The 14,452-nt window shown below is 38.9% G+C and overlaps 1 protein-coding gene across 6 annotated transcripts in view; it reads left to right on the forward strand.

Moving 5' to 3' along the window:
- Window positions 1-14,452, forward strand: part of Cirl (Calcium-independent receptor for alpha-latrotoxin) — a 148,371-nt gene that overhangs the window by 55,674 nt on the left and 78,245 nt on the right. For all 6 annotated transcript variants that reach the window (XM_071582885.1, XM_071582888.1, XM_071582889.1 and 3 more), the window contains exon 2: window positions 436-549. In XM_071582885.1, coding sequence (XP_071438986.1) covers window positions 465-549 — 85 coding nt within the window. In that variant the 5' untranslated portion in view covers window positions 436-464. The remainder of the gene's footprint in view (window positions 1-435; window positions 550-14,452) is intronic.

Consider the following 14,452-nt stretch of genomic DNA (forward strand, 5'->3'; position numbering starts at 1 on the left):
AACGATTTGTTGCGTGAAATTTTTCATCCGTTTTATTTGGAATTAGAGATTTATTTAATTTCCGGTTTGTTCAGATTTAAATTAATTTTAAACCATAAAAATCCTACTCGATGAACGGGATAGAGAGGTTAAGTTTTTTCGTCGCTCAGAAATGGTGAAGGGGCGGGTGAGGGTTGGATTAATTACCCCTTTTAGCCCCTGCCTATCCACCCATTAACGTAGGACTGAAAGGAATTAATTCCCCTCCATTGCTACTTCTAATTTTTGCTTGTGCACGAGTTTGCATTCGTATACGTTGCATTGCTACATTAATGGCATTGCCTTTCATTCATTGTGATATTTAAATCAAATGGGGCTTAAATGGGTCGCATAGGTTTCAACAATTGTTTGTTTTTTCTTTTTATCATCTGCTTTAACTGAAACTTATCTATGCAGGTACCTGGTGACGCGACCGTTGTGCAGAAATGGGACCACAAGCTCTCTACAAGGCAATCCTCGTGGCTGTGATGCTGACTGCTGTCGTCGCTGTGGTGAGCGGGCGAAGCTTAGGTGAGTCATGCCAGGGAATGGCTACGTCAATTAGTTGATATCATGAGTAGTAACTGTGTCAGCGTAAATGCTCGGGTGTGAAATGATGAAAGCATTCCACGTAAAGGAATGTGAAAGAGACCAAAGTAACTTTCCCTCTGGTTTTCCTTTTGAATTGCGCTGTTCGGCAGTTCTTGGCGTACAGCCTTCCGTGATGCGAGCTTACCTTTTTCATTTTAGACCATGGAAAAATTATTCTTTTTCCTTAATTGAGTGAAATTATTTTCTGAGACCTTATCGTGCGGATAGTGATTTAGTGAATACGTTCAGGTTTGTTGTCCTCTTTTCCTACGACGGTCATTAAAGGTTATCGTGATAGAGTCGAGTAACATAAATCCATAGTGACCATTATAAGGATTCGACCTGTGTCTTCGGGTCTTAGGGAAATCCTTTGCAATTAAATCGCATATTTACTAATTTAAGGGGTTCTTTCCGGACACCTTACTTTGACCTGAGCATTTGATGCAGTTCATAGAAAAGCATCCTCAAGAATAAGTTAGCAACAGAAAAATACCGAAGATCATGCACATATTTTATTAAGCCGATCCGAAATTTAGGGAAGGGGTGTCAGGAAGTGTGGGCGTCTCATCACGGCTCGCCTCTTAGGCACGGCTCGGCTGTTCAAGGCCGCATCCCCGTGGACCCTCTGCCCACTCCGCGCGTGCGCATTGGAGACGGGTGTCCGGAGCACTCGTGGCTGCGACGTGTGAGCACAACCGGCCGAATGTTTAATACGTGTGATCAGACGGGGAGTTACATTCCGGAGTATTTATTTGTATCCCACTGTTTAGGGGTAGGATTTTTATGAAGTCGGCAAAACTATTCTACAGTAGAATGGTTATTTTCCAAACGTAACGCGTCCAAGTCCTGCTTAGCATTACACTCGTACCCCAAAAGTTTTCATTGCACTAAGTTATTCTTTAGATGCACACTGTCCACCTCCTTTCATTGAGTAAAAAATTCACATTATTTTCTTCGCACTTCTGTGCTTATCCAACGCTTTCCCTTTTATCACAGTGTTCAACATCCGAGTATCTCAATATTTTCTCCCACTTTTTCATCCTCTGAATCCATCCCAAAAACTCTCTTCCATACCTATCTCTTCCTCGTTTTTCTTCCTTTTCGTCCATTTAATATTATTCATTCTCTTCCATGCCAACACGCGGTTGGTAATAATAAAAATTCTTTTGAGCATGATGGGTGGCTACTTGTACCTCTTCACAGATAGTGCTAATATTGCATGGTTCTGAATAGTACAACTCATCCATTCCCAAGACTGTAGACATTGTTATGGTATTGATTATTCAGTGTAATGATTATAACAATAAAACACTTATTAAAGGAATGCCGAAGTTTTTCTATACAGCTTTAATGTTTGACGGTTCTCAAGTCAAAATTATGATAATTAACTGGCGAATTAAAAAGATCAGAAGAACCGTCTTTAAAATTTTTAATGAAAGTGGCAATTTTCATTTTATAATTGGTATGGAAAGTTGGTTATCTGATGCCATAAGTGATAAAGTATTTTTATGCCAATTCTATCTTTTATCTTAACGAATGATGCCATAAAATGTATGGAGGCGATCATTTTTTGCATTTAAAGCAGTAGTTCTTTGAGTAAACGGTGCGTTTTTTTAGTAAGAATATTATAGTGACGTGCCCTATCGAGCTAAAACAAATATTATGTTGCGTACTCCTAACAAAACTTTTTACTCCAATAGCTCAACGCGACATGCTCACAATGCAAGTGTAGCCATTTCTTTCGTATAAAATCATATTCTTTCAGTTAAATCTTCCAAGTCTTTTTGGAATACCTGTAGTCATATCTGCGTCTGCATACTATATTACCCTGCAAGCCTCCACGGGCGTATGGCGGGGGCACCTGCCAAGCATGTACAGTCGCAATCGTGCCACATCTAAACAAATATCAGTTTGATCATGCACTTGAGCAAAGTTAATCACACGAAAGAAGGTACTTAACATGCAAGAATATTGAATTACAGGATATATAGTATTCAGATCATGTGGGAACTATGTTATAAATATGGATCTATTTAACATTTATCGGTAGGATATCGGCAAAACATATACACTACCGACACTTTATCTCCTTCGCACCTGCAGTAATATCTATTAGCAATTATAATGATTTGAGGAAAAACGACATCTTAGATATATCCGTTCTACTCTCTTTCTCCCTGATCTACTTGATCTGATCTACCATAATGTCGTAGCCGGTAATATGTCCGTAACATCCTCGGATAAATTAGCTACCTCCATTGTACCCAGTAAATTTAACCTGTTTTTCAACCAACAGTCAATTTGTAGCTCCCATCCTAGTTCTTTCAATGGTGTCGTGACACTACCATGCTCACTAACGTAGCTGATCTACGTGCATACGATCTGGTTCCGAAACTAAGTCTATCTCGTGAATATCCCTTATACCCGCTGCGTACTATAGGTGGGGCCGAACTAGCGTAAAAATAACACATTCCTTTCACCCTCAAGACGTTTCCCAAATACTCTTTTTATGAATGCTAACTTTTTATTTGCTATTCCGTGACGTGTCATGACTCGGGAAAGGATTTTCAGTATTCTGTTCAATATAACTGTGCACACAGTCACTGAATACTTCCCTAATATGGAAGAAGATTTTCCGGGAGAGAGGATGTGTGGACGTGGTAACTTAAAATTGTTGCCAATCAAAGCTACAGAGAGCTCTGCATTTAAAAGGAGAGAGAACAAGCAGTTGGAATATTGTTATGCGTGTATAAATGTTTCAGTAAGGTAAGAAGAATTATAAACTATCAAAAAAGTAATCCCAAAAAGCAAGTCGTGAGACGCAACGCGAATTTAAACCAAATATTTAATGTAAAACTGAGATGACGCAAAATCGTTTTGGTCGTACATTTGGGAAGTAGGTAGGGTAAACCTCAAGCTATGTGATCCTTATTTCCGTCATCATTATCATTGATGACCATCCATCCCGGGATTAGCTCGTCTTCGTTCTCCTCTCATTTCTACAATCGGCCAATCTAATGTCTTTGTTTCCCCTGGCATTTGTTGCATGCGTGTCAGCAGGCTCCCTATCGTGTTTATTTCCTTTCAATTTTAACTCTGAACTGTGTGATATTTCTGGTAACATTGTATTAGTAATCGGCGATAGAAGGTGTATTCGTAAGTACCGAAAACGGCAAACTTTACGTACGCTTCTCAAAGAGACAATTTCAAATAGTAATTCAGTTTGTTCTTTGTAGTCAGTACGCGTGTGTTGTAAAATCCTAACTTCATGATTAAATCGTGTTCGGAATAGGAAACGGCCACCAAAGGAGACCGTAATATGGAAAGGTGGCGTTAGTGTTGTTCACAGAATGCTCGGTTGGTGGTGTGCGCATTCCCACTTCTACGTGTAGTCACCTTCGGCGGGCGCCCAGGGCTCACCACGAGGTGGGCTGCTTCTTATCCCCGCCCCGCCCGTCTCCGCACCCGCATTCCCCGTTGTCTCTCTCTGGGTGTGCCGCCTCCTCCCTCACCCCACGTCCGTCACCTGCCATTTGGCTTTCGTCATTTTCACTCATTATAATCCTTTCCCCTCTCTCTTCCTTCTCTCCCGTCCCTTTCCTGACTGCAGCCCTTCACATCATGTGAACCTTCACGGCTGCACATCCGCACATTGATGACAAGAAAGATACGTATGGTATGAACCTACCTTTCTGGCTTGGATATAGCCTATCGTTCATATTTTTGTGTGAGCTAGCCGTTACTCTGTTTCATTACGACACGCCCTGGCCTGGTCCCGACTGTTGATCTACTGCTGTGTTTTGGTCGTCCGTGAGAAACAAAAATTACTGAACTAACGCGATATACTAGGTACTGGGTAAATGGAGCCTTAATGTTTTATCGCAGTGCCGCGGATCGATGCGTTCCTTCGCGCTGAATGATGTCGAAAAACGATATCTCTCCGGTGGAACGGCCGTCTATTGGAAGTTTTGGAACGATTCGAAGTTTTAAACGTACAAAGAGAGATGGCGCATGGGTGTATAACTCTCGCCTCTCCCTCCCCATCTTTTAAAGTCATTATATGAGTATATATGCGAATATGAATATATATACATGTGTGTGTATACTATTATTAGGTAATATACTGGTTAAGGTAGGTCTTTTGATGGACACAGCTACAAAATAATCATTTTGTGACTCCTAACAAAATTGAAAATCCAGTATCCCACTCTACATCATCCCTCTTCAATTCTGAGTACTTTCTTCCTCCCTTCATCCCGTCCAACATCCCTATCCTGTCCCTTTATATATATATATATGTATATATGTGTATATATGTATATATATGTATATATATATATGTGTGTGTGTATATATATATATATATATATATATATATATATATATATATATGTATATATATATATATATATATATATATATATATATATATATATATATATATATATATATATATATATATATGCTTTCGTAGACGTAACACGGAAGTGCCGAATAGTACAATACAGAGTAACACACAATATAGATACGCAAAAAAAGAAGAACACTCACAAGTTATTTCTTGATATTTCGACGGAAACACTCCGTCTTCATCTGAATATATAGAAGTAATCATTACTCATTACTTCTATATCTTCAGATGAATGAGTGTTTCCGTCGAAATATCAAGAAATAACTTGTGAGTGTTCTTCTTTTTTTGTGTTTCTATATTGTGTATTTTATATATATATATATATATATATATATATATATATATATATATATACATATACATATACATATACATATACATACATACATGCATTCGTACACACACACACGTGTATGTGTATATTTAGTCACATGGATACAGATGTAAGGAAAAGAGATGGGAACACGTATAAAAGACGAACACAATACTATGTTGGGGAAGGTGGAATTGAGCAGATCACTAGCGTAAAAACGGTTCCTTGACTGATACTCGACTACGACTTACAGGGCCGATGTTCTAACCATAAAGCTATCGAGGAAACGTAAATCCCACTGACATCTGCGGTGGGTTTAGGCAACCACTCGCCCCGGTTCTTTGGTCAGACGATGCCGTTGTGGAGTTGTTTCACCCACCTAAGGAGAAGGAGCGAGTACAGAAGAGGAAAGGATACTAGGGAAAGCAATCATACAATGTGTTAAAGGATGAGAAGAGTGCGTTTCGTGGCAGGCATTGCCAGAAGAAGGAAACGAGCCACATTGGCCAAGTGCCATGCGCAGGCAGTGGAAGGGTACCTCTAAAGTTCGTTTATTTCTTACGTAGCCTTTAATTCCGAAAATGAGAGGTGGCGATTGGTTTGAGCGATGGTTCCCATTCTTTCGGCCCGCGGCTCCCTGTTGCCTTCTTTATGGCGGCCAAGTGAGTGGGGGGCGAATGGGTTCAGTAGCGAATCATCCGTTACATTATGAGATGTGGCCGCGGCGCCGCTGGCTGAAATTGGCGGCGCCCCAGGTCACAGCGGTGTGGGAACCATCCGGTTCAAGGAATACCCATTGAGATGATTAGTACATGCCATAATATATCCCGTAGGGTTGAAGTTAAAGATATGGCAGTCGGGATGAATCCCGGCCGGTTCATCCACTAAAATGGTTACGCTATAAAGCATAAATATGTTTTCTTCGTTTAATCAAATGCGGGCTCTGTGTGTATGCACGCACAGAAATGTACTCGTGCGTATTATTATATTATGACGCTTATCAGCGACGTAACACAAGCTATGGAGTGCTCATATGTGAAGGGTTCTTTCACAAATAAAAGTAGACTATCTTTATTTACGAGATAAATTATCTTCTTGTGTAATGCAGTGGAAAAATTTATTATATATGGATTTTTTTGCGGTCTAATCAACGAAAATGTACTCACTCACCATTTTGAGGAACATCCCCACAAAGAGCGAAGTGAAAGACCAGAGTGCCACATCGCTCAAATAATTTGATATACATATGTTCAGTTCTAATGGGTATCTTCCTTAATACCCATTGCAAGATATCTGCTGTGGATTGACTTCATTGTTAATGTGACTTATTATGTCGTCATGCTTGGGTCAAATCAAGTATACTCTCTTGGAAAATGAGAAATAATGTTTCCTGTGTTTATTTTTATGGGTACTGTAGAATGTTTCCATTAAAAAAATTTACTACTTTCGTTACTGTTTATTAAATTTTTCGATCGCGTTACCCGTGTTCCAAATAGGTGATATCCCGATATCAAGCAGGAGAAGATACGAGAAAATAAAACTGTGAACAGAATTGAAGTTAAGAAATGTTACCAAATTTTGCGTGGATTTTTTTCGAATGAGATCAATTAAAGAAATGCAAATGGTAAAATCGGTAATTTCTGTAATGGTAAATTGTCATTGAATATAAATTGAATTTATTAGTTGTGCAAGTATAATCTGCGGACGCATTGCGTCATTGTTATCAGATTTGTAAAAGTGTTCGACGATTTTATAAAAAAATATTTAAGATTATATGCATAATATAGTATATATAGATATAATTTAATAAGATTTACAATATTTAAGATTCCCATTGAGTACACCATATTATGCGGTATTTCTGTAAACGGCCAACACCTCATCGGGGGTCGGTTTCTCCAGAGGGTGAATCATGAAAATTGTGTGTATAATTCGTGTATGTATTGTGTTTGCTTCCTGAGTCATGGCCTCTTTAGGAAAAGAAAATTCGAAGAATTATATTGACGGGAGAGAATTCTTCCTTTCCTACGTCAGCTCGTGTGACAGCGGTTGAAAAAAAACACATTACGGGCCTCCGTAGTTAAAATTTATAATGAACCTTGGCTATGATATGGCATCAGTGTTTTGGCTTCGAAATTGACATAAAAGCCGATAGAACCAAGTTAAACTAAGCTCATTTTGTTAAAAATAATGTTCTTTATTATTTATTTAATTCATGATGAAAACACTATCAAGGACACAGCCAATCATTTTTATTCGATTTATAATACAGAAATATCTTTGGAATGTTTGAGGACTGACAAGTCATTTTTTTAAGTGGGAAGACATCCATCTCGTCGTGTGGTGGCCAGGTAAGAGGAGTCAACTGTGAATATAACTGAAGTTTAATTAGCCTGGTGTGTTCCTCTAAAACACCAAGGACGAAGGAGTCTTAGTTCCTTTTTCTTATGTACACGAATGTTCGAATATGCACTTATATGCTATTTATAAATTCTTTTAATACTAATAAATCGAAATCAAACTTTCTTTCGCAAATACATCAAGTATTTCGATAAATCTGTTTTCGGTTCGTGTGTTGCAGTAACTATGATTCTAGACTAAGGTAAAAGGAGGAATAAGCTTAATGTACTGTATCAACTGGTCGAAGCTTCGTAGCCCCAATAAACTTGATGGCGTAAAATTGAAAAAAATAATCACCGTGTCATTATTGACATTATTTTTGCAACTGTGTTTTTCTCACCATTAATTAGTATTAATCTCTAACTTCACCCGTGTTTTTCAAGTCATATAAATGGTTCATTATCCTGTCTTTATGGTGGCGTGGTAGTTTAGGGTGTAGCGTATTCGACTATTGTCCGAAGGGATCAGGGATTGAGTCGTGAGTGATGCTTTTGAACTATAGTATACCCGGCTTTTAAATCCGAGCATTGCGACCAGGTAACTAGAATTTCGTGGGAATCCAAACTCTGGCCTGGGGGAGGGAATCAATGCCCCCCACTAGCATTACCCTGTAATTGAGAAATTCACACATGTAGTGTAGGAAGTTAAGTTTTGCGTGAACTGTACCTTTAGCGATCAAAACGAACCTTCTGATTAACTATTATGGATGGATCCTCTCTTCCTCCTAAAGTAACGTCTATTAATATGTTTTAAAGTTAATGCCTGCACATCACCCAAAGCGAAATAAAAGCAGCTTTTCTCCAGTATGCATATAATAAAATGAAGTTCCTGTTTTTGAATTGGGTACCTGCTAAACTTTCAAGTTACGTTATTGTTTTAAAATTACACTACGAACGAACGTGCTAAAATTTTTATCCTTCTTGATGTTTAGCATTTTAAACGATTTTTCATCGGATACATGGAACATACAGATTGACTATTAATAGTTTCGCGCGCTTTTTTCCATTTATATTTTCATTGTCATTCTCAGATTCTTCAAATTGTTTTGCTAACGTTTCGGAGTCGCAAAGTACATTTTATCGTATTTATTAGCGAGCATAGGCATATATCTTGACGGTGGTGGAAGAACGTTTAACTAATGCGCTAAGTACTTGCCCAAGATGACTCCCTTCGAGAGTGAGTAGATCAAGCTATCTTCCGTATCATGTCAAATCGTTTAACATTTATGGTGAGTAATTCATTTTCTTTACTAACTTAAACTGCGTAGGAAGATGAAGCTGGCGCATGTTCTGAAAAGCACACCAGACCATGTGATCCCTCGCGATAGGTTTCGCAAGCATAGGGATTTTCTATAGTCTTTGAGAAAGTGGTTTCTGCATTGAGATGGAAATAAACGTTTGCTTTTAGTAATATTTATCTGAAATCTCTATGTATGTAAGTGCAAAACAAATAATTTGCAAAAACTGGGAAGATTTGTGCAAATTACTTGCTGCATTCGTAACTTTGAAGAGAGCAAAAAATTCACTGCCGAAATCTTGTGTCCGATTTTTATCTCCTGTTCACCTCGAGTGATCGTTCTCTAGTTTCACGGAAGTAGCATAATTGCAGAAAAACTGAATGGGCTGATCAGTTCCGAAAGATTTATTTGTCATTTTCCTTTCCGTTATATTAATCTACTAAGGTGAATGTAAGTAGTTGAGTTGAAAATCTCTACTTTGCCCTTTTTTACGGCATGGGTTGAACATTTTCCGCTTTTCCTTTGCAAATTTCAATCTATTCGCCTCCAAGTCCACTTTTACCCTTTCCTCCTGCCCTACGAACACCTGCTTCACTCAGACTTCGGGCTCTTCCCTTCCACAATCGCGCAAGGTATACATGCAGCTTGGAAGAGAGAGGGCGATTCTCTATTTTGTTCTTCGCAGTTTTATTAATCTTTCAAAAAGGATGAATTGCCTTTCATCGGGGCCGATGACTTGTGAACCTAGCTTTTTGTATTTTTCAGAAACACGTTTTTTTGGCTACAAAGCTCAAATTATATGACCAATGGCTGGTCATTTCCTATGGACTAACATCTATCGGTGATTGACTACCCTTCGAATTATTGTTTTTTTCTGCGCAAGTGTGTTACTTAAAATTTGAAAAAAGAGAAAGTGTCTTAAATTAAATATTCTTCACGTTTTTTTCGTAGTATAGATTCTAAGACAAAACGTAGCCAAACGAACTATACGCATCGATTGAAACGCGATGGAAAACTGACCTTACAGAGCAAGAAATAATGAGCTCTACGGCCTCTCAATAAAGAAGAAAGGGGAAGAAAACTCCAATGGCCGTAAGGATTAGTTGCCAATCTCTCGTCAGACCAATTGTTGTGTTGGTGTGACGGGAATCACGTCAGGGACCAACCACAACCTCTCGACCAGAATACCCTCTGTGGTGGTTTACGGGAGATTAATCCGCGTCAGGGACCAACACACAGCCACACGCACACTATCCTGCCTGAAATCCTTCACGAGGCTGTGAGACCCTGTTAAAGAATTTCAGATGGAGATGGAATCCTTCACGAGGCTGTAGAGTAGACCCCGTTAAAGATTCCAGGATATTCTCAAGCACACACTCTGTGGCGGTTTACGGGAGATTAATCCGCGTCAGGGACCAACACACAGCCACACGCACACTATCCTGTCTGAAATCCTTCACGAGGCTGTGAGACCCTGTTAAAGAATTTCAGATGGAGATGGAATCCTTCACGAGGCTGTAGAGTAGACCCCGTTAAAGATTCCAGGATATTCTCAAGCACACACTCTGTGGATGGCACAGACCAAACACACACACAAGCACTCGAGAAACGCACACACACTCAAAAGGGCCCAACTTCTGGGAGAATCTGGACACAGGTAAAAAGCAACTGACGCGGATTAATCTCCCGTAAACCACCACAGAGGGTATTCTGGTCGAGAGGTTGTGGTTGGTCCCTGACGTGATTCCCGTCACACCAACACAACAATTGGTCTGACGAGAGATTGGCAACTAATCCTTACGGCCATTGGAGTTTTCTTCCCCTTTCTTCTTGACCTTACAGAGCCTGGGGGAACGAGGAAATATTCCGCGAATTATTCGCAGCGTAATAGCATTGGTGCCGCTTATCGGCGAACTATATCGGATGAACAGTGAACCTTTTACTGGGCGCTAAAAGTGGTGGCACATAGCGGTGAACTGGAACAGAGGAAGAGTTTGTGTACTGATTGCGAGCTATTTATAGGAAATCAGTAAAGGTAGGTGGACGTCGGATTTCAGTGTAATTTGACGGTTATACCTCCCTGAATTGTGATCACAAAAATACCTCATTGTGGGGAGTGAGATTCTGAGATACCGTTGGATAAAGGGAGTTTGTTGATCTATATTTACCACTTCTCTATCATTTAGTGTTCGCTATAAACATATACTATTCCGCTGCCAGTCGATGTCTCTTCCAACACTAGTACACTACACCTCATCTTTAACTCCTAATTGTTTTTTTTCGTTCTATTCAATTTCATGTTAAAATGCAGTATAATTTTCTTCAAATACTCCATAATTTATTCATACTCTTTTTTTAATTTGCTCTCGCTTTAAATTAGTGACTCGTGAAGTTGTGTTAAACGGCAATCCCTTTCTTTTTAGCCCCCCACAGATAAACTTGCGTCTATTGTTAAAATAATGTTTCTAATTGTAAAGGATTTACTTTGCCTAAGGAGTTCATGAAGCAAATAAGTGTGTAAAATTATAGCTAATTGATGGTCGACTATGGAGCAATATAGTTGATAGGGAACTTCTTTTTGTGCTTTATTTCGTTCAGTGTCGCACGTAATTTTAAACGGTTCATTCATGAATCATCCTTGTCTACTTATTTTCTCATTATAAGCAAGAGTAAATGATCGATAACATTACCCCAGTTTAGGCAACAGTTAAATCCACCGTACTTTAATGAAGCGTGAATTAGCCTTTTTTCGCATTGAACATTGAACCATGTAAGTTACCGCGTAAACAGCAGCATTAGATCATTTGGCGAGGGCATATTCCTAAGTAGAATGTCATGGGATCGGTTGATGGCGGGCTACTTTAACCCGATTCGATCAATGCCGTTTCAAAACACGAAGACTAAGTCGCCGTAATGAACTTCGTTTGAGACCCTCAGTGGCTAGGGTTTTATTGGTGAATGATAAAGCGCCACATGGAGGTTGGAGGGGAAATAAATGGCCCAACGATCTGAAGTATTTAATTTAAAGAAAGACAATCACATTAATCGTTAATTTCCCGATTTCCTGTAGAATGCCACTTTTTTCCTGGCGTATTTTGCGTTTTTCTTTTGGATGCCTGAAATGGCTACTCGGTCATGGTTGCCAGTTTTTTGGCGGCTCTTTACTTTCATCAAACCAGCATTAATGCTTAAAATAGTCCTGTCAGTTATTGCCTGCGAGTAATGACGTCATGTATAACGGTTTATAATACTAGTCTATTGTAGCGGGAAAATATTTTTGGCGGCTATCTGCAAGGGAATTCTACACAATTCGTTGTCTATGGACGGTATTTATTATTATGTCCTCCGCCAGTGAAACTTTGAAAAATTATAATCATGTATTTTATTTTCCGTGGCATATGCTTCGCCCATGTGCGTTTCCAGGAGAATAGATGGCACTAAGCCTAATTCCTTTGGAAGCCGAAATGAATGATTTCGCCTGGGTCCTTCGTTTGGCTCACCTCGTCAAATACGCTGATTCTAGTGCGCGTTCATTTTACTTCGTAGTAACATCAATGTTATGGTAGTCCTTTTGAAAAAGCCATGAAGTAAAGGATAAGATGTGAAGCAGTCGGCGGAAATGGCATTTCTTCCTGTTTTGTCGATGCGTTTTACAGTATTTTCGTTGATTCTGGCTTGTCAGTGAATGGACTGTAAATTCTTTTCCAGCATAAAATTTGCTATTGCTCTCATAAATTGTTGACACAGCAGTGCAAGGAAGCGATTCAACGCAACACTTGTCAGCTTTATGATGAATATCCGCCGGGAAGTCGCTATAGTCTTGTTAAGACTGAGCGTCATAAAATTAGCCAACTTCGAAAATCAATCAAATTGTTATTCCTGAGAAAATTGCGTACAAAGATGGTAAATATTAACCGTAAATTCGGCCGAAAGCTGTGAGGGGGGAGAGGAAACTAATGAATCAACACGATAGACTTTATTTTGATGAATGTTATTCACTTTCATTTAAAGGGACGCCACCAAATATTTACGGAAAAATTGCGAACATTTAACTGGCCATTTTCAGCAGCCGAGACCCATTGCTAATATTTCATGCAACGGCTCGGGATAGCTGGAAAAAGTAACCACATATGTCATCCACAAATACCTGGTCACGAATGTAGACATCAAGTGTCAAAATACCACTTTATATGTAAGTATTGGTTAAGAAGTCTTTAGTTCGGTCCGATGGTCTGAGACAAGTTGTGTTGAGTTTATCAAATATTTATTGTGGGTAAATCTGAATTATTCCTGAAAGAAATGGCAAACTTAATTGGGTGTTAATGTCACAATGTTTTTGGTGCATATGTTGTGGTCGCGTATCGTGCAAGAGAAAGAAGAGATGTTTAATTTACTTTATAGATATTTAATTTACGTTTAATGTGCTAGCGTTAGAGTTTTTTTTCCTATTTGACTTAAGTGTTGTGGTTATGTCTTTGGGGTCTTAATACTTCAGTCGTTGTCGGAGGTAAACTCGAATGACCTGTATTTATCTAAAGGTTGTCTCACTCTTCGTGACGAGAGACTCCCATCCTATTTAGTTTTTACACTAGCACGGTGGCATTTATTTTTTATCGTACATTTTTGGCAAAACTGGCAAACCTTCTTAGAACTTTGCTGCCGCGATCAACTTTTTGCTGCTTCTTTCTCTGTGGAATTGCAAAAAAAGTTGAGCACGATTGATATAATTTTCTCTCGCCTTTCTCCTCGTGCTAAGGAACTTGTAATTCACCTTTTTCTTCTCGCAATGTTTTAGCGCGATAATAGCCGTATCTTAGCGTGCACGCAGCCGATTAGGCAAAAATAATTTAGTCCAATGGAGTCAGTGTGATCCGTTGAACTATTTCGTAAATTGTGGATATTTATTCACACTAGTGTTCACCCTACCCTCTACAGTTAATCACTTTTCCATTAATGTCATAAAACTAAGATTTTATGTCATGTCGTTGCGAGGCTTCTTTCAAGGGTGTTTTCGTGAAATATAAAAAATGGAACACTTTCTGAATTCTTGTTTGCTTAGCTTAGTATGTTCTTATTGTCGAGAAAATATATCGCATTCGTTGCAGTGATTTATATTAAGATTTGCAAGATATCGAGGTTATAGGTATACGTATGTCGGTAACTCCCAGATATTTCATATTGCCGTTTGATAGATGAGTATAATGTGAATTAACTCTTTATCGAAGAGTACTAACATTATTGTGAGGGTTAAAGATAAAAGATCTCTCAGTAATGCGCAATTCCTTTCGTGGATTCATTTCGGATTGTTGTTGGTATTTATTCGGAATCTGGGGATTTGATTTGTTTTCGTTTCGTCGGCGCTTTGCTATTCTTAAGTTTATGACGTTTCCATGCTCATCGTGTGTGTTTCTTCTTTGTTTTTCTTTTCTTCTTTGTTTTTTGCGCTAATAATCTTGGTGGAGACGCTTTTTATTGGTTTAAT

The sequence above is a fragment of the Hetaerina americana genome, unplaced genomic scaffold, assembly GCF_022747635.1.
Source record: "Hetaerina americana unplaced genomic scaffold, ioHetAmer1.1.p SCAF_12, whole genome shotgun sequence".
NCBI classification, from domain to species: Eukaryota; Metazoa; Arthropoda; class Insecta; order Odonata; family Calopterygidae; genus Hetaerina; species Hetaerina americana.